At 44.0% G+C, this 21,968-nt stretch overlaps 1 protein-coding gene across 3 annotated transcripts in view; it reads right to left on the bottom strand.

Annotated features, from left to right (window-relative positions):
- The window catches only part of map3k1 (mitogen-activated protein kinase kinase kinase 1, E3 ubiquitin protein ligase), a 48,892-nt gene extending 27,789 nt beyond the window's left edge, over positions 1-21,103 (bottom strand). For 2 of the 3 annotated variants that reach the window (XM_024381776.2, XM_024381777.2), the window contains exon 1: positions 20,575-21,103. In XM_024381776.2, coding sequence (XP_024237544.1) covers positions 20,575-21,068 — 494 coding nt within the window. In that variant the 5' untranslated portion in view covers positions 21,069-21,103. Of the gene's footprint in view, positions 1-2,679; positions 2,862-20,574 lie in introns of those variants that run through there. The other variant, XM_024381778.2, reaches the window with a different exon arrangement.
- Between the last annotated feature and the right edge of the window lie 865 nt (positions 21,104-21,968).

Genomic DNA, 21,968 nt, shown 5'->3' with positions numbered 1-21,968 from the left:
AAGCCACACTACGGTTTGCAATTACACATGGGGACAAAGATCGTACATTTTGGAGAAATGTCCTCTGGTCTGATGAAACAAAAATAGAACTGTTTGGCCATAATGACCAGCGTTATGGTTGGAGGAAAAGAGGGGGCTTGCAAGCCGAAGAACACCATCCCAACCGTGAAGCATGGGGGTGGCAGCATCATGTTGTGGGGGTGCTTTGCTGCAGGAGAGACTGGTGCACTTCACAAAATAGAGAGCTTCATGAGGTAGGAAAATTATTTGGATATATTGAAGCAACATCTCAAGTCAGTCAGGAAGTTAAAGCTCGTCACAAATGGGTCTTCTAAATGGATAATGACCCCAAGCATACTTCCAAAGTTGTGGCAAAATGGCTTAAGGACAACAAAGCCAAGGTACTGGAGTGGCCATCACAAAGCCCTGACCTCAATCCTATAGATTTGTGAGCAGAACTGAAAAAGCGTGTGCGAGCAAGGAGGCCTACAAACCTGACTCCGTTACACCAGCTCTGTCAGGAGGAATGGGCCAAAACCTCACCCAACTTATTGTTGGAAGCTTGTGGAAGGCTTCCTGAAACATTTGACCCAAGTTAAACAATTTAAAAGCAATGCTACCAAATACTAATTGAGTGTATGTAAACTTCTGACCCACTGGGAATGTGATGAAATAAATAAAAGCTGAAAGAAATACTTCTCTACTATTATTCTGACATTTCACATTCTTAAAATAAAGTGGTGATCCTAACTGACCTAAGACAGGGAGCTTTTACTAGGATCAAATGTTAGGAATTGTGAAAAACTGAGTTTAAATGTTTTTGGCTAAGGTGTATGTAAACTTCCGACTTTAACTATAATTAGGTTGTGGGAACAGTGTGAGTACATTAAAAGAGAAGTTCCCAAAACACAAAATATGCTCAGTTGTGATGTCATTCAGGCAATGTTTATGTTAGGTTGCACAGGACATTCCCTTAATGTGGTAAGAATGAAAAAAGGATGTTTTCATGACATTCATAGCATATCGGTTTTAGGTTGAACATAATATTCCATTGATGTTCACGCAATATACATTTCACCTCGTCTAACAGGTCTACAGAACACTTAAAGGACAAGGCAAGTCAGTTAAGAGCAAATTATTATTTACAAAATGACGGCCTACCCCGGCTAAACCCTAAACCGGACGAGGCTGGGCCAATTGTGCGCCGTCCTATGGGACTCCCAATCACAGCCGGTTGTAATACAGAACCGGGGTCTGTAGTGTCATTTCTAGCACTGAGATGCAGCACCTTAGACCACTGCGCCACTCAAAAGCCAATACATCACCATGATGTTTTTCTCCATATTTAATGGCAATTCACATATTAGGACTGTATTGTAGGTGATAGACACAAGTGGCATTTTTATTTAATTCATAGGAAATTTGAACAGTATTTAGAAATCATACAAACAACCATATTATTTACACTTCATATATTGACAATCTGCACATTATTTAATTCATAGGAAATCTGAAGAGCATTTAAACATGGATCTTGTGATCTCTGGGGCTCCTAGTATTATGTGATCTTCTGTATACTGCACCATACAACCGAGAGCAAACAAATCCTCCTCCCACCCCTGGCCAGTCTGTGTTTAAGGCTGTCGGATCAGAGTGCTTCAGAACAAATATTCCGCCTCACACGAGAGGATGTTATGATAAGGAGGCAGCAGTCTGAGCCCGTTAGAGTTCCAGTACATCATACAAATGGGAACTGACAGCCTTGTTCGCTGCCCTCCCAATGCTGCTTTGTGAATGAGCCTCTCCTTTCAGCTCCCAAACACTTTGCCTTTAAAAAAAATGTTTTGCCTACAAACCCCTCTAGTCAGACCTCAGAGTGCTGTGGTCAGGTCAATTCATCGCTTCACTACAACAACCTTGGAGTCTTTTTCCATTGGCTGGACTTGGAGGTGGGGGCTGCTCACCAGTCAACTGTGCATGAAGCTTGCTCTTATCAAAGGATAGAGTTCATTAACTATTTTCACAAATCTTACACTTCAATAAAAAGGTATATTCTCAGTTTGATGAGTCATAGAAAAAGTGAAAAAGGACTATAAAGTCCATAGAACTACAAAGTCCTTGAACAAACAAAATAACTTTGGTTACCATTCAAGACCTCCAACTTACAAAGATCTGAAGACTACAATATCAATATCTTCAGACAACAACAAAAAATACCACAACTAGCTTAAACATCATGCGAACACAACCGGGAGCTGAACTGAACTTCAAAAAGTCTCAGACAAAACCTCTCTTAAGAATTGCACACGTCACATCAAATGTGGATTTAGCATGCCTGCTGATCATTCAGCGTGCTCTGTTTTAGGGACCACCCACTGTTGATGTCTGACTGTTGACATTTTTCACTAGATTCTACATGTAAAAAGTCAGTGGGCACTCAGTTCGCAAAGTACGTTCAGAGGGGCTAGATACTCTCGACCAGCAAAAGCTATTGGTGTGTCTGTGCCCTTATGGTCGTCAGTCAGAAGATTAAAGTCGGAGGGTGAAAGACCTCCTTACAACAATTATATCAACCTCTGAGAGGAAAGATTCCTCTACTGGATATATAGTTGTTTAGCAGACCTCACTGCATCCCAAATGGCACCCTGTTCCCTATATACGGGCCTGAAAAGAACTCACCCGGCGGGCCGATGGGAGTCACATGCAGGCCAGGGCCAGCTGTGGAAACCAGCCATTTTTAATTGATGCTGTGATCAATGCTTCTACCCCCTTCAGGCCTTTTCCGTTGGTCGATTGAATAGGAGACTTTCTGCGGCTAACGAACGCTGTCAGTTCGACAATAACAAGCGGTTGGGTTGGTTGGGGGAACAGGAAGAGAGGAGTCTTCCTGTTCTGAGCACCGAAGGGGGTAGAAACATTTGAAGCGGAAGATGTAGCAACTAGGAAGTAGACTGGGGTTTAAGTCAACATTACAGGGTAACGTTTATGTGGGGTTGATGCTTTGTAATCGTTGGTGGAATGACTTACTGTGATTGGGACCATTGCCCTGTATTGTCGTCTTTCAGATGGGACGTCAAATCGGCTGTCCTGACTCTCTGTGGTCACTAAAGATCCATGGCACTTATCGTAAGAGTAGAGGTGTTTAGCCCAGTGTCCTGGTTAAATTCCCAAACTGCCCCTCATACCGTCATGGACACCAAATCATCCCCAGCTTCCAATTGGCTCATTCCTCTCCCCTGTAACTATTCCCCAGGCCGTTGCTGTAACTGAGAATGTGTTCTCAGTCAACTTACCTGGTAAAATAAAATACTTCATGTGTCAGCTTAGCTACCATGTGTTTAGACTTTATCTGTGGATGATGTGTTGGGTGCAAACAGAGGGGGGCTCAAGTGTGCTTCCTATGGGCTAGTGGGAGGGCTAGTGGGCGGTCTTGTTGTTCATTAGGAGTACTCTCAAAACAAGTTATTTTCTGAGAATTAACTTAAAATGTTACATATACATCCTTCAGTAGATTTTCCTTAAAGTTTAAACTGTCTGTGATTAACTCTGATAGCAATGCTGTTCTGCGGCATGCTCTTTGAAAATGATCACAGTGCATGTCTCCAAAATGTCCTTGTACTGTATAAGTGATCGTTAGCATAGCGCAAGTGCCTTCAGCTTCACTAAGGAGAAGAAATATACAAATTTGGGCACCATAGCTCCTAGCTACACGCCATGTTCTGTCAAGCCAGCAAATGAAAAGAGAAGTCAATGTAGCCCAACTCCTTAATTTTTACAGATCTCAAACCTTCCAAAATAGACTTGTGTCAATGAGCAGTGTGAAAGTCAGTTAAAAACAACTGGAGCGGCCGCCCATTCAGTCCCCACTGGCAGAGTCCGAGGCCGTCTATTCAGTCCCCACTGGCAGAGTCCGAGGCCGTCTATTCAGTCCCCACTGGCAGAGTCCGAGGCCGCCTATTCAGTCCCCACTGGCAGAGTCCGAGGCCGTCTATTCAGTCCCCACTGCCAGAGACCGAGGCCGCCTATTCAGTCCCCACTGACAATGGAACCAGATAGGAGTTTACCATCTTTCCTCTGAATAAAGAGTCAGTGGTGTTGCAGTCCCCTCGCCTCTTAAATAACAGCTATCCCACAGGGCCGTGGGCTGGGAACAAAAGGGCATTGTGGGGCTGTGCAGGTGGGACCTGGAAGGGCCGGCAGGCTGGGAGTCCATTTCAAACCTCCACGTAAGCAGAGACTGCGTCACACACACACACACAGCCAAGCTCGCTGGGCACACACCCTTTCTCATGGGCTTCAATGCTCCCAAAAACTCAGGTTACCGGTTCACACAATCCCTGCCTCTGCTGGAGGGAACAGAGGAGCCAGGGCTGCTCAACAGTGTATAATGACAGACGGAGCCTGGTGTTTCTGGTCGAAACAAGGCTGAGCAGACTCAACAACAACCATAAACAACTTCAAAAACAGACACAGCATTGCTAACCTTTCAGGCAATACAAAAAGGCAGCAGTTGAATTTCTCCTGACAAAATAAACATTAACATTTAAAAAGGGAAAGAAACATATCCACATGACTAAACCAACAAAACAAAAGGTCAACTGCTCTGACTAACATATGGAAAGAGCCGGCTCTCTGTAAACAAATTAATCAATGACACAATGAGATTCAGCACCTCTTCATAGTGAGTGGAATCTAATGCTGACATGAAACTAATAACCATCACTAAATGCTGTGAGGGCCATATCGCTGTAACTCTCTGGCTCAGCCCCCCAGTGCCTTGGAGGGAAGGGGGTAGCTTAACTGAAACCTTATTACAACCGGCTTGCATCATGACCATGAGTTTGATGATCTAACTCCACGGACCCGAGAGACCCCCTGAGAGACCCCCTGAGCCAACAACCGATGGTCAACTAATCCCGGGAGAAATCTCCTCGACAGACCAATAAAAGTTGACCAGAGATTTGAGACAATAGTTCTACTATTAGCAACGAACAGAAGTGAACCGGTTAGAATGCAGACACAGAAGTGAAAAGGGCAATCCTCACAACAACTTGCCAAGTCATGAGACTAAGCAACCTGATGGAGAAATTTTAAGTGTAAATGAAATGGGAATGACGTTTTAAATGAGCTCTTTCAAATCAATGTTATTTAAGCCATTTGCCTGATGAATCTGGCAGCTTTGAAACCCCTTAGTCGTATTAATGCGGATTCAAAGTGCAGTCAATGCTGCCTGTAAACAGCCAGAGAAATCAAATGTTTCAAAGCAAGATTCTGCCCAATGTTTCCCTCTATGAGAGAACCAACCATGGAAGAACTATTTAGACAAAGTGCTGCAGTACTCCCAATAGAAACATGGGGCCGGAGAGGAGACAGTACCCACTGAAACATTGAGGGGGGAATTCTTCTGCTCTAAATTAGGGCTGTGACAATACCAGTACCGCAATAATTTTTCCACTGCAAAAATGATAACATGAAGCAGACTACCCTCTTTGGTCCTTTGTAAACCCTGCTGAATGTTAAATATTGTGTGCTATAGAAAATAAATGTGAATTTTGATGAAAACATAAATTATACGCGTTTTCAACATTAGGGATGTTTTCCTAAAGAAGTCAAATCCACTTCACGTTTTGTTTCCTTGCCACGATACTAAGGAGTATGGCGATACTGGTATTGCCCCGGCCCTACACTGACTGTTAGCTTCAGCATCAGGTAGCCTTGCCCAGTGCTGACACATTCAGCACCATCTAGAGCTGCCTGGGACTGTGTGTGGGGTGGAAGGGGAGTATCCATCACTTTCTCTAGGGAAACAAGAGGGCCAGGGAACAATCTCATTGACATATTGATTAAAAAGAAAAATGGGAGGGGAAAAGGAAGCCCTATCATTCTTATTCATTCCAACAGAAACAAAAACGGCCCACCTGACCTAGACGAACATGAGAATTATCATCCGCTGTAATAAACCTGAGCTGAAGGGACACATCACTAGTTGTGTTGAAGTTTCTGCGTCTTTGGCGTGAACTTCCTCTCAGGCAAGCCAGCAGCTTATGGTCGGAGAGGAGAAATTAGATTCCGAGCGGATATCCGCCACATGTGCCGGACGGACGGAAACTGGTCCACCAAGAGGAGAAGTTCCCCATTTCGGTTTCAGATCATGTGGGCAGGCGAGGGGGGGGGAATAAAACAACAGCACGACCTGGGATGTTGTTTCGCAAGATTTAGAAAATATGCATTTCGCAGGTTGGCGGTTTGAAACCATCCACCTCCACCTGTCAATTCAGATAAAGGGTTGGTCAGAAAGGAAGAGGAAAGACTATATCAGAGCCTCAATAGCAGCCCGATGCAAAGAAAGGAAATCAGCTTTCTCTGACTGTGAGCTTTTTTTTGTTAAACCACAGACAGTGGTGGTGTCATTGGGTAGAATTACCATTGGTAGTCACATGAGTTGATTTCTAAAAAGGTAACAAACACAGCCACCACTATGAAGACCCTAACCATAAAGATGATGTCGGATCAGAGAGTCAGTTGGACATTATATTTAACATTCGAGACATTTAGCAGAAACTCTTTTCCAGAGCGACTTACAGTAATGAGTGCATTCATTTTCGTACTGGTCCCCCCCCATGGGAATTGAACCCGCAACCCTGGTGCCATGCTCTCCCAACTGAGTTACACGGGACCTGTGTGGCGGGACATCTGCACAGACTCTCGCTTTGTCCCTCTCCAACCTGCTGTTTGGTTTGCTTGCCTGAAGAGGTTTAGGTCCAAATCCCATTCCTGATTGGAGGATAACTGGGTCACCATGTAAGAGATAAAAGTTCATGACGAATGTTACGCAACACAGGAAACTGGACTCTGGTGTACCATTCAGAGCGCCCTTTTGGGAGGTGTGACTCTGTCCAATAAGGTCATTTCTGGGAAATAGTTTACGGCAATTGAACATCCCTAGATGGAAAACTTCAGTATCGCGTCATTGGACAAGAAAACATGTTCAATTCACAGTTGAGAGTTTTATGCCCAATTACATTTGAACAATGACAGGTCTACCAATTTAATAGCAATTAAGTTCGTTTGCCAACATTTTGGTAGCAAAGTTCTCTAGCTTTTATTTTAAACAAATAAAAGTGTAGAAATGTATCAAACGGACTAAAGCTGGGATGCCCTGACTTTGAAATGTCTATCTAGTTCATAATAACGTGTGATGATCACATACAGGATGTAGGCCGCTGACTAACTAAACGCACTAGGTATTCACATTCTCCACATTAGAATTTTGGCCTATGGAGGAAGACTCGTTTAAACATGTTCGAACCCGTCTTCCTGCATTAGCATAACATTTTCTTCACCTCTAATGGCATGCTGCTCGAGTCAACTCATTCAAATGAATCTTACCGGATACCTTCCAAAACAGGACATGTCTGAATAGAGAGCTTATTTCGCAGGTCATCTGAAGCCGTCGTTTTAGTGCAGCCAGCTTCTAAATATAGGCCTAGTGCTGAATTTAGGCCTAGTGCTGAATTTAGGCCTAGTGCTGAATTTAGGCCTAGTGCTAGTAGAGGCAACATACCATGGTCTCGCCTGCTATATACATGTCTGATAAACAATTTAAAGTCACAAAAGTAGCTACACAATCAGTTTGTTTCATACCACTATAGCAGTTGCTGATGGCAAGTGGGAGTGTTGTGTGCATGTGTGTGAACAATGTGTGTGCGTGTCATTTAGTTCAGTGCCCACTGCTTGGCTATGGAATGTAGATGGAATGCAGAGAAATTCCTCCCACCCAGAGTTATTCAGAGCGCTTGGCCCCCACTGTGATGGGGGTATTTGGAAGAGGTCAGGACCCCACCATCTCCCCATCTTCCCTCTGAGCAGGGGAAGCCCCATTAACCTCTCCCGGGAGCCCTCAGCTCTCTCATCAAGCCACAAACCAGACCAATAGTACTGCTGGTGCCTCTCACACACACACCACGTCCTCATCCCAAACCAGACTACTTTCAGTGATGATAAAATAACTTTCAGGGAGGAAAAAAAAAAAAGCTTAACTTCTGCAGCATGAATCATCATGGAGCTGAAAAGGCTTGGTTGCTTGGTGAGAATTGATGTGGATGAGGTGTCTCTCCCTCCCCCCCCCAGCATGTCAGTGCGATTGTGCACAGTGCCCCAACGAGCAGACACTCCATTAATGTCCCACTGGCCAACATGCTGGAAGTGGAGCATGGCCTCCGGGGAGGAGGAGAAAAGGGGGAATCATGAGGCAGGATGAACACTGGTTTTAGGAGGAGCGGTGAGACAGGATGAACACTGGTTTTAGGAGGAGCGGTGAGGCAGGATGAACACTGGTTTTAGGAGGAGCGGTGAGCTTAATATCGCTCTCCCTTTTCAACCGTGGCTTGGCCAATCCCAACGCACTTGTCAAACGCAGGTATGGAACACATCCCTACGGCAGCCGCGAAGAGAGGTTCTATGAAAAGTAGCCATTCCCTGGAAAATCATTCAATGAGTCTCCTGATGACATAGAATACACAGAAACCCAAGCATCTGACAACTATGAGCCATGACACCATCAGATCTCTCAACTGATGTTACTTCTCCGATGCTAAAAGATTCCAAATCTCAAGGTCTCCGGAACATTCTAGACAAAGATAAACACAACCACCATAGAAACCTGTACTGGAGGCCAACCTTGGTCTAAAGTGTTCAAAAACAATGTATTTATGCATTTAGGTGTTAATTTTTGTTTGTGAAATTGTCTTTAAATTAAGCATCATAGCTTCCTCTGCTGCGAGTCTCCGGGCACCGAAGAAGACCCCCCAAACCTCTCTGATTCAAAGGGGTTGGGTTAAATGGAGGAAGACACATTTCAGGTTGTACAACTGACTGGGGTATCGCTCTTTCCCACTGGGGTTGAAGTAGGCAGAGGAAGGTGTTAAATATTCACTCTGCTGTCTCAGAACATAGAGCTGAGTGGAAACTTAGACACATGTGATTTACCCAAGTTAATCAATATTTTCACCAGACACAAGTGGAACAAAGTTCGTAAAAACACATGCAGTGTTCAGCGAATATCAAAGGAGGTTTTTTATTGCCGTTTTCTTATTGGACTTTTGTGTTTAATGGTCCGACTTTGACCGTAACTCTCCAACCATCTGGCCAGCTGTTATATCAGGTTTACAGTTTGCAGAACATTTCCAGTCCAACTCAAAATGACACATTGCTCATACCGTAAAAAGAGCCCATGCGTCGACCGTTTACAACCTTCACATCCAAGTGTGGTAGTATCACAGTCTCAGCAAGTTAAACCAAGGTGGTGCCCTTTCCAGCCCCAGCACTGCTCTCTAGGACACTGTTCCTGTTGCCTAGGACACTGTTGCCTAGGATATTACAGTTAGAGTACTCTTAGGCTGGAGATGGACAGCAGTGTAGCTAGCATGGGAGTCTGTAGAATATAGTTCATGAACTGTCCATGACTTTGCCTGAGATACTGGCTGCTGCAGTCATGAGCAGAGATCAGAGATGTTTGGAGCCGCTGTCTTCGTACACAGCAGGATCTTTCACTGGCGATGCAAGCTGACACCTTAAACCACACGGACCCACGGGGGGGTATACCATGATCACACGGACCCACGGGGGGGTACATGGACCCACGGGGAGGGGGGTACACCATGATCACACGGACCCACGGGGAGGGGGGTACACCATGATCACACGGACCCACGGGGGGGGGTACACCATGATCACACGGACCCACGGGGGGGGGTACACCATGATCACACGGACCCACGGGGGGGGTACACCATGATCACACGGACCCACGGGGGGGTACACCATGATCACACGGACCCACGGGGGGGGTACACCATGAATCACACGGACCCACGGGGGGGGTACACCATGAATCACACGGACCCACGGGGGGTACACCATGAATCACACGGACCCACAGGGGGGTACACCATGAATCACACGGACCCACGGGGGGGTAATACCATGAATCACACGGCCCATAGTGGGTACACGATGAAAGCACCTCTCCCTCTAAAAATATAATTCTTAACACAAAAGCTAGAAGCCCATGGGAGCCCCTCTCAGGTCAAGGGTGGCAGGGGTCTGCACCCCCCCCCCACCCCTCTAAATATCCCTCTTTCTTACGTTCTCTCTTGCTCAACTCATCCGTCCCCGCTGTGAGCAGAGGCAACAGCGCAATTCACAGGGTTTCTGCGGGCCCTCCCCAGTCACATGTGAAAGCGACTAGAGTCCAAATCTGTCCAGAGAATCACATGCATGGCCTCTCCTCGTGCACCACTGACAGGTAGGGAGTGAAGGAGAGAGAGAGAGAGAGAGCGCACGCAAGAAATATGCAAAGTTGGCACTGTAGTAGAACTGCCTAGTTCTCTCCATCCATTATGTTTCTTGGCTACGTCTAGGCCACTAGAAAGTGCATCTGGCTATTCCTGCCTTGGATATTTTCATGCAATCACATTTAGCTCATACTTTTATAGATACACGGCGCTGAAGTATTTTTATTCGGTGATCAAATAGCCCTTGTGCCTAACTAAGAACATCATTGCAAAATATCAGTTGGACGTCGCTTTCAGCATTGGCATTTTGACAGTTAGTTCCAGGAAAGGTGAGCTTTGGCACGGCCACAACTGTGGAGCTGACCGTCACGGGGGTCAGACAGGTTCCTGACCGTCACAGGAGGGGGTCAGACAGGTTCCTGTCCGTCACAGGAGGGGGTCAGACAGGTTCCTGTCCGTCACAGGAGGGGGTCAGACAGGTTCCTGTCCGTCACAGGAGGGGGTCAGACAGGTTCCTGACCGTCACAGGAGGGGGTCAGACAGGTTCCTGTCCGTCACAGGAGGGGGTCAGACAGGTTCCTGTCCGTCACAGGAGGGGGTCAGACAGGTTCCTGTCCGTCACAGGAGGGGGTCAGACAGGTTCCTGTCCGTCACAGGAGGGGGTCAGACAGGTTCCTGTCCGTCACAGGGGGGGGTCAGACAGGTTCCTGACCGTCACAGGGGGGGTCAGACAGGTTCCTGACCTTCAAGATCGCGAGATGCTAACAAGAGCCTCCGACAACACATGTAGTCCACAGGAGGTTGGTGACACCTTAATTGGGGAGAATAGGCACATGGTTAAGGCTGGAGCGGAATCTGTGGAATGGTATCAAATGCACCAAACACATGGTTTCCATGGTTTCCATGTGTTTGATGCCAGTCCATTCGCTCAGTTCCGTCCTCCCCCTCAGCAGCCTCCACTGACGTAATCTCTTCCGAGACTCATTCAAACTGGCTCGTGGATAGTTGAAGAAAAGTGCTACCATCTCTGTGGTCGAAGGGCAGGGATACTCCGATGAGGGCAGAAAAGGTGCATACGGCTGCATTCAGCCAATCACAAGCCAGCGTTTTCAGCTGCTTGAGGAAACATGGCTTGAAACAAAAACAACTTGACCTGAAAAGCACAAAAAGACAAAAAAGGAAAACAAGTGTGGAACAGTGACCCTAGGGGAGTGTGTGGAGGCCAAGGCAGCTGCCCGGATGAAGGCACGGTGGAAGAAAGGCGTGGCTAAGTAAACATTTCTAAGCCCTTCCAAAAACAGCTTTGACTGTAACAAATGGGAGGGCCGCTCGAGATGAACACGCCAGCCAGGGGACGTTATTTTAACACAGCAAATTCAAAGCAAGGTCCTCATACAACGAATAAAATGGACATATAAACTGCTTTGGGAGAAACAGAGATTGCACAACTTGTTTGTTTCTCTGCCACTATACATTAGCACATCAGCAGAAGAAAGAAGTGGAGCAATACATGAACAGAATGTTGTTAGGAGCTTGGCAGCTAATTGTCAGAGGCACTGGTCAATATTTAGCTGTCCTTGACCCCACCTTCTGGAAAATATTAAACCAAAACTACAAGCCATGCATTCTTTATCAGCATTCAAGATTACCCTTCTCCCCCCTGTAAGCCTCTAGAACACACCAATAATATAACACATCATGCAACAATTTCAACAACTTTACAGAGTTACGGCTCATAGAAGGAAATCAGTTTATTGAAATAAATAAATTAGGCCCTGATCTAACCAATCAAAATGTTTTAAAGCTTTATTACAGACAGAAATACTCATGGTAAAGAAATTAACATTCTCTGGCAACAAATCTGGTGAACATTCCTGCAGTCACCATGCCAGTTGCACGCTCCCTCAAAACTTAAGACATCTGTGGCATTGTGTGGTGTGACAAAACTGTACATTTTAGAGTGGCCTTTTGTCCCCAGCACAAGGTGCACCTGTGTACTGGTCATGCTGTTTAATCAGCTTCTTGATATGCCAGACCTGTGAGGTGGATGGATTATCTTGGCAAAGGAGAAAATGCTCACTAACAGGGATGTAAACAAATTTGTGCACAAAACTGTAGCGAAATAAGCTTTGTGCGTGTGGACAATTTCTGGGACCTTTATTTCAGTTAATGAAACATGGGACCAATAGTTTTGCGTTTATATTTGTTGTTCAGTTTATATCATATCAGTGTATACTTACTTGCTGCTTCAACTTTGAAGTCGTGTGTAGTGTTAGCGACATATGATTTTTGGAGGTCTGTTTTCAGAACATGTCATGTGAAAGTGTGTGTGTGTGTGTGTGTATGTACACATCGATGTCTGTGTGTATGTTGGCTGTGTGTTGAATGCATATATGAGGGCCTGCAGGAGACCCGTTGTTTTAACTGGTAATCTGGCCCTGATTAGGCAGGGACCCATGTGTTTACTTTTCACATGTAATCTCCAGCTTGCCTCGTCCTGCTGCTAACTAAACAGAATCTGGGAGGGGACCCCTAGGCCTGCTCACACGCCTAATGGGGATGGAAATATCCGGGCCTTTTGTTAGCGGCCTCCAGCTCTGAGTGTTGAGCTAACCCCGGGCTTTAAACAGCCAGTTCTGGTGAACGTGGAGAGGCCCAGGCAGGCTGGTTAGACAAAACAGTCAAACTCAGCCTCCAACCCTCTGGAGTCCAGGGCCAACCCACAACCCACTGGGGCAGGGCCATAGAAAACAGACCTACAACTAGGCCTCTCTCTCAACAACACATTACCATCGGAAACCCAACAGCTATCAGGTCTTAATTAAAAGACAGCCATTAAAATGAAAGACATTTGCCCCCAAATCCATTTAAAAGATGATACATTAACATGGGCTTCTAAGAACATCCCTTCTGTTCCAAAACCACAGTCAAACATTATCCAGCAATCGTCGTTCATGCTGATGATGCTGTAGCGCCGCACACGTCAAGCGTGAGACATGTGTTTTCAGTGAACACAGTAGTATTGGCTCCCCAGTCTTAAATCATATACCAATTATCACAAATAGCATTAGGCTTTTTCAGAACGAGTTGGAGAGTGGAGAAGGACAAAAGCTGGCTTCTGACCCCCCCCACATATGTGAAGAATAGAATTTGAGAGCATTCCAGCCCCTGGTCTGCCTAGCAACAGTGCATTTCAGATGCTTCGGGCTGCTCCAGTCTTGAAGTGACTGCTCGTTATAAACATTGCCATGTCTTTATAAAAGCTTTGCATTTACCCAGGCAAGTCTTGAACCTTGGCCAGGAGTTTTATGGAATGGATAACGGTGAGATCTACTTTTCAATAACAGTGTCTGACTCAAAGTTGCGTTGTGTGATTTAAAAAAAATTCACGTCCATCACTATAAAATGTAGAAGTTAGAACAGCTCTGAATCAAACCCTGAAAAACAGACGTGTTTCCCACTAGATACTAGAAGAAGAAGTGTAAACAGGGCAATATATTGAATGTGAATATTTGTCAAAGAAATACTAGTAAAAACCAATCCTCTCTGCAAAAAAATCTGTCTGGAAAATCCCAATCCTTGGATTAAAATGATTCAGTAAAAACAAAAAAATGTTGAAAGCTACGCTGAGTCATTGAAAACCGATCTGTCTGCGGCCATCTCCTCCACAAAACATAAACATAGCGCCTTTTAACATACCTTGATGGTGGAGTTGGCAGAGGACATAGGGGCTGCGGTCAAACCAGTTCTGGATGACCAGATCAAAGCACTCAGCAGTAGTCATGTGATTCGGTGGGAGGAGATCGGTGGCTCCCCTTGACTCCAACGGCTCCATACTATCCCCGAGAAGTAAAGTGCCTCATTTTACACTCAAACGCTACTTGCAGACCCTGCATTGAACACTGGACAGTAAGCGAGTACAGAGAAGATCCTCTGGTCTGGTCCCCTCTCCCCTCAATGTCAAAGGAGCTGACGTTAACAACATATGATACATAAGAAACTGATCCATAGGACCACTCTCCACGACTTTGGAAGATCTAGAACTAGCACCGGGACGACACCAGTATCACCATACACTCCTTAGTATTGTGGCAAGGAAACAAAACATGAAGCGGATGTAACTTCTTTAGGAAAACAGTCCTGACGTTGGAAACAAACATCATTGTGTTGTCATCCTGAGTCACATGTATTTATTTTTCAAGCTATAAACACACAATATTTTACATACAGCAGGTTTTTAAAGGACCAAAGAGCTGGATCTGCTTCGTGTTTTCATTTCGGACATGGATAACATATCGCAACACTGGTACCATCCCAGCCCTATCTAGAACTTTGGTTGATGAGCATTGACCTGACTTTCTGTCTGAAGTGAACATTTGCAGCTCTTTCTAGAAATCACACCCATGCTGGTATCATTTTTCCATATGACTTCACTGACACCCACAGTCTTTGAGATGACGTGAGGGCATACTCTTTGAAGGGCCATGGGGTTTGTTCTTCATAGGCTTTCCCTCTTCACCCATGGAGTCATTGGGCATCCAGATGTTAACCAGCTACTAATCTGACTCCAAAACAGCTGCTCCCCCCAGCTGTTCAGTGACCATCCCAGTGTTGGAGCCACGATGACTCATTCTATCACGATGACAGGATAACAAGATGTTAATGATATGATTCCCCCAGGCTGAAAACGACTGAAGACAAACATGACTTAAGCCCAAATATTTCTTGAAATCTTCAACATCGCCACCAGCTTGACAATTGAGTCAAGCTGTGTTTGAAACCTAAGCCCTGAACAGCATCAGCTAAATAAAATGTGAGATGAAATTACTTCAGGAAACTCTCAATTATGGATCCTAAGCAATGTGCAGAGGGGACTTTGTCTTTTTTTTCCAGAAATGTCTACTTGGTGATTTTTGGAAGGGGTGTAGTCCAAAGGAAGTGTACTTCACAAATTACCTCTGGTCTGATGAGACTGCCGATAATAGCAAGGGGTTTGTGCAGTTAAGAATACAAGCTACCAGCCAAGGTTATGGGGAGTTTAAACGAGGTGTACAAACGACCACAGTACAAGATATAGGCTACTTTATAAACTGGGTTAGTCGATCCCTGAATGCTGACTGGATGACAGCCGTGGTATATTTAAGTCCTTATGCACGACGCAACGCAGAGTGCTTGGACACATGATGGTAGGGCATACACTTTTCCAGGGGAGGACATATCTTATCCTGCATCAGACTGTCGGTCTACTGTAAACCACAACGTCAGAACTCCTGCCACATCCGCTGGAAATGCAAACAAATTAATTGCGACCCCGTGGGTAGGGAACACCCATTGGCCACATACCAGCTTCTTTTCCAAAGGAAACTTCTGTCCTTCAGAAGCAAAAAGCACAATAGTCAGGTTCCACTACGATCAGCCTTTCAAGTGCCAACTGGTCAGTTGAGGTGAAGGCCCTGGTCAATTGTGTCCAGTTTCATTGTAAACATACCACAGAGCCAAGCAAGAGCTCCAATAACGTAAAAATGGCCAAGCAGAGAAAATATGGACGAAAGGCCAATGAAGGTGCAGCTTTTCTTGTTTGAGTGACCGGTTGAGGACGTGGTTGGGGGATGTTCTGGCCCGAGGCAGTGCAAGTGATAGCTTCTCTCTTCCATTAGACCTCAACCTCACAATGTAGACAGGATATGTAGGGCACCAACTGGATAAATAAATCAACATACACTGTGAAGCCATGAAACTTCTCCAAAAAGGGTGGGCCACATAATGTATCGTACCTACCATTACATCATCTCCCTCAAATACTAACTTTGATTAGACCTCTATGAATTAAAGCTGCAATTTGGAACTTTTTGGGGTGACTCGACCAAAACTCACATAGAAATGTGAGTTATAGATCATTCAGTCTCATTGAAAGCAAGTCTAAGAAGCGGTAGATATGTTCTATGTGCACTATTTCTATGCTTCGGTTCTTAAGTTTTGTTTTTGCTTCTTGTACACCAGCTTCAAATAGCTGAAAAACAACAGTTTTGGTTATGGAAATTATACTTCACAGTGGTTTAGATGGTACAATGATTCTCTACACTAAATATTGCTTGGTTTTGTCACAAACTGAAATTAAGTTAACTATTAGAATTTTTGCAACCAGGAAATGGCGGAGCGATTTCTGCATAGTGCATCTTTAAATAAGGGACCTTGCGAGACATGAGACATTCAAGTGTGCCCAATCGAGTCTTCCCTGTAGTAAGTGTGAAGCATACAAATAGAGTTCAAAGAAACACCTGACCTTAATGTGTAACCGTCACTGTAGATAGCAAGGGAAGAAGCAATCCAGGCCTTTGAATTATTTAAATCCTAAGAAACTGTGTCAGCCAGAGGAGAAAGAGACATTTGACTAAATTCTCTTTTGATCGCTCATCAGTAAGACAACTGTAGTTTACGAGTAGTCAGAGGTTCTGACTTAACACACCTGCTTTTTTGAAACATCGGCAACACCTGTCGGATGGCTCATCTTCTACCAGCAAGGGTTGTTCAGGGAGGACAACACAGCTATGAATATCTCCACGACACTCTTTGATATTCCTGAGGCAACATGTCAGTGAGTGATTCAGTTTGCAGACGCAAACCGAGGCGTTTCGCTTTATCTGACTCAAAATCACGATGTAGATTCTACAATATGTGAGTGCTGGGGTGGAGTACAACACACCAGCCGTCCTTGAAAGCACACAACATGTCCAGCTAGAGCATTTCAATAGGATGTGGAAGCCTAAAGGCATTTGCCTGAGCATTAGCCTAATTATGTCTAATATTGAAACTACACTATATACACAAAAGTATGTGAACACCCCTTCAAATTAGTGGATTCAGCCACACCCGTTGCTGACAGGTGTATAAAATTCAAGCACACATATATGCAATCTCCATAGACAAACATTCGTAGTAGAATGGCCTTACTGAAGAGCTCAGTGACTTTCAATGTGTCACCGTCATAGGATGGCCCCTTTCCAGCAAGTCAGTCAAATTTCTGCCCTGCTAGAGCTACCTCGGTAAACTGTAAGCGCTGTTATTGTGAAGTGGAAGGGTCTAGGAGCAAGAACGGCTCAGCTGTGAAGAGGTAGGCCACACAAGCTCACAGAACGGGACGCCAAAATAAATTGTCTGTCCTCAGCTGCAACACTCACTACCGAGTTCCAAACTGCCTCTGGAAGCAACGTCAGCACAAGAACTGTTCGTCAGGAGGTTCATGAAATTGTTTTCCATTGCCGAGTTCGACAGACGAATCTGGGTTTGGCAGATGCCAAGAGAACACTACTTACAGTAATGCATTGTGCCAAGTGTAAAGTTTGGTGGAGGAGGAATATTGGTCTGGGGCTGTTTTTCCATTGTTCGGGCTAGGCCCCTTAGTTCCAGTGGAGGGAAATCTGAACGCTACCGCATACAATGACATTCTAGGCGATTCTGTGCTTCCAACTTTATGGCAACAGTTTGGGGAACTCCCTTTCCTGTTTCAGCATGACAATGCTCCTGTGCACAAAGCGAGGTTCATACAGAAATGGTTTGTCGAGATCGGTGTGGAAGAACTTGACTGTCCTGCACAGAGCCCATCGAACACCTTTGGGATGAATTGGAACGCTGACTGCGAGCCAGGCCTAATCACACAACATCAGTGCCCAAACTCACTAATGCTCTTGTGGCTGAAAGGAAGCAAGTCCCCACAGCAATGTTCCAACATCTAGTGGAAAGCCTTCCCAGAGGAGTGGAGGCTGTTATAACAGCAATGGGGAACCAACTCCATATTAATGCCCATGATTTCGTAATGAGATGTTCAATGAACAGATGTCCACACACTTTTGGTCATGTAGTGCATATCTATGCAAACTCTGACAAACCCATGACTAAGATATTTCCCTCAACTTCTTCAGCTTAAGTGTAATAAAATATCTGATATGGGATTGTGTTTACTGCTATGCATTCTGTAATGCAAGTCCCTGCAAGCTATTGACACAATGATGCCTCACTAAATAAAACATGCCAATTATGGGTTTGGCTTGTGATGTCTTGCTCTACTAAACGAAAAAAAAGGGTATAATATATACTTAACATTCATTATTGTCTCTATATTTCATTGGCCCAAGGATCAGTAGAGAGAGGACTAAAGTTCAACCGGGAAACTATTGTGTGCAGAAAAGGGCTTGGGCCTCTGAGGTCCAACAGTGGAGTTGAGTTTGTTGGAATTTTACCTTTGTGCGGTGAGGGGATACTGATGGTTTGCCTTAGCCCATTATCCTGGACAAGAAACACCACAATGGGATCCAGCTCTCTTTCCATCCATTTCTTTAGCTTTCAACGTCCTATTCATCTTTCATTATCTGTACCGTTCCAAAAGCCAATGTCTCATGTTGCAACAAATTCTCATCTCACAATCTTTCCTTTCTAAAAAGCTGTCATTCATCCCGGGTTGATCTTTACGTTATATGGCTGTGTTGAGAAAGGAAGCCCAAGTCTGATATATTTTTTTCACTAATAGGTCTTTTGACCAATCAGTTCAGCTCTGAAAAAGAGCTGATGTGAAAAGATCTGAAAATATCAGAATTTGGCTGCCTGTTAATACGCCTATGTCACTCATTAACCCTTAAGAGTCTATTGACGCACCCGTGCAGCAATCTATTTAGCATAATACAAAAATCTCCATCAAAATCTGCTAGTTTTAACAACACTGTTTGTCAGACCAGGGGTCATCATGAAAAATGTCTAACATCTGAATGGTTTGGCCTACTAACTATGACCACCACGATGGTGTCCTCCATTCTGCTCTACAACCCCCACAAACCCCACAGGACTTGTCTGAAGTTGGTACCGCCAACATGTGATCTCCTGTCTGTAGTGTCCAAACTAATATGACTCCACTATGGAAAGGGAAGACTCTCACAAACACGATGGTGGTAAAATGAGTGTCCAAAAAACTAAAATATTTGCTTAGCTTTCTTATATCTCCTAGACATAGGACAGACACTTCAAATCCTTGTGTCTGTTTTGCCATTTATGAATGTGCTATTCAATTTGTTTCTATGGGCTATAGCAATAAAGGCCAAATGCAATATTTTATCAAAAGCATTTTAAATATTTTGTTTGATACTTACAGGGGTCCTAAAATTATAAATCAAATAGCCAAATGATCCATGGTATGACCATCTTAAAACAATTCCATGTTAGTTTAGGAGAACACCAACCCCACCATGAACCAGGTAGCCTTGCGGTTAGAAGGTTGGTGGGTTGGTGGATCGAATCCCTGAGCTGACAAGGTAAAAATCTGTCGTTCTGCCCCTGAACAAGGCAGTTAACCCACTGTTTCCCGGTAGACCGTCATTGTAAATAATAATTTGTTCTTAACTGACTTGCCTAGTTAAATAAAAATAATGGACACTAAGATGTTGATTGTTAAACACTACTCACAAAAGGAAATGTATAGAAGTTGGCTGATTTTTAATAGCAACCATCACAGAAGTGTGTGTGATCACAGTACACAGGACAAATTCATTTGAATTGTAGAACATTGCATAACAAAGGATGTTCTATAAATGGAAAAACAGCAGAACGGGATACCTGCTTAAAGCACTTGACCTACTGTAAAGGTTGTCACACAGAATTTCTTTCACAATTAACTTTTTAATAATAAACAATTCCGTTAAAACATAAGCTGTTTTTCTGTGTGTACCGTGATGACATTGAAATGTCTTACTCTCAGAAAACCTATTGGTAGTGCAACCTAGTGCTGCTGACCGTGGCACATCTGTAAATAGACACTTTAGCCTCTACTTCCAAAATACACATAGCCTACACAAATGGTCCTTCTACATGAGAGCTTGTAAGTAAGCATTTCACGGTAAGGTCTACTACACCTGTTGTATTCGGAGCATGTGACAATTACAATTTGATACAAGTTGGACAATTACCGACCTTGAATTTTCTTGTCTTTGATATTTTGACATATGCTTTTGAAAAAGCCTACATAAAAGACCCAGAACCATTATTAATTAATTATTTATAAACCAATAAAAACGTTGTATTGTCATAAAAACAATGCTTACAGTAAACACGCACTTGCATTTCATAAATCGCTATTGCAAGTTTCAAAAACTGATAGAAACGTGCGCCAAGATGAGGAAATCTCACAAATTAATATAGAACTCTGCAACTGACAGAATCCAACCAACAAGATAAAAAGTATAACGATTATCAAACAATCCATGCAGTGAGAGTCAATCTTGTATGTACAGCTTACCTATTTTGTGTAGTATTAACTTCTATTGAAGTTACGGTTGCACCATTATCCGGACTGAGATGGTCGCTGCTGTTTTTGTAAGAAGTTTTCAACAATTCCTGAGCGGCTGTAGACAAACTATTAGTCGTTTTATCCGAGAGAGGGTGATCAGTTAGTGAGTTGCTCTGCTGAATGTGGGGTGTTTTCTGTAATAAAGTAGCCTGGACCGCACCAGGCGAGGAAATGGACAAGAAGTGAAGCTGCGCGGATATCGGAGCCGTCCCAGTCTCAGGAGATAGGAGCAGCGACTCAGGTTTATCCAGATCCACACTTCGGACTTTGCGTAGATCTTTACGTCTCCATTGTGAGTTTTCCCCTGTACTACTCTTCGCCTTACCGTGACTGCTTGGAAGACTAGGGGTGCTTGAATTTCCTTGAAGACAGCTTTCAACGTTTGTGCTGTTATTCGACTCGTATATTCCCGACGACGAGGTCCGGCTCCCCGCCGTCGCCATTTTCAGTCCCGGAGTTTATCACTTATTAGGTTCTATGAAGAGGGAGTGGAGGGCATTGGGGGATGGTCGGGAGGGAGGAGCGAGAGAATCGTGGTGTTTACATTCGACCGTAAAAGGCGCTTCAGTTGGCGTATTTTGCGCAACTTTACGCAAGTTCCAAATCTCTCAAAATAAGATTGACAATAAATTATACGTGACTCCTGTTACAGGCAGCATGTGATACCACCTCAAAACGCGTAAAATTATGATTCAGAATAAAGTTATTAGTTTTATTTTAGATGTATTTAAAAAACTGCAGAGAAAGTTAAACCATACATTACTACAAACCATTGGTAGCTGAAAACACACCCAGGGAACACTCAGGTTAAAATACATGAAACACAACACAAAACTGACACAAGAATGCTGCATTTACACAGGCAACTCAATTCTGAGCGTTTTTGCACTAATTGGTCTTTTGACTAATCAGATCTGCTCTTTTGCCAAAAATTAGGCAAAATATCAGAATTGTGCTGCCTGTTTAAACAACACGGCTCTATTTAAAATTAGCTATTTGGCGCAATAACAACACATGTCTATTGGCCACCAATAATCTCAACCAATAGAAAACAAGAAACACTTAATGAACACGTGCTTGTAAAGGTTGTAAACGGATGGGAAATTAGGCCTACTAACTGGAAGTTTCATAAATGACTGAGTAAAACAAACATAGGTCTACATTGAATACATAAATACTTTGAATAAAGATGGATAGGATTCTTATTGTTGTTATATGGTAAGGCCTACATAAATGAACAAAAAAAACAGAACTTATAACTAGTAAAATAATTACTTATCTTTTGAATACATTAGTATTCTGTTCTGATATTTACTTATCAGTATAAACTGCAGAGATTGTCC

This window comes from Oncorhynchus tshawytscha, linkage group LG20 (genome assembly GCF_018296145.1).
Source record: "Oncorhynchus tshawytscha isolate Ot180627B linkage group LG20, Otsh_v2.0, whole genome shotgun sequence".
Classification (NCBI taxonomy): domain Eukaryota; kingdom Metazoa; phylum Chordata; class Actinopteri; order Salmoniformes; family Salmonidae; genus Oncorhynchus; species Oncorhynchus tshawytscha.
The sequence above is the reverse complement of the archived record's forward strand: the minus strand, read 5'-3'. Positions and strand labels throughout refer to the sequence as shown.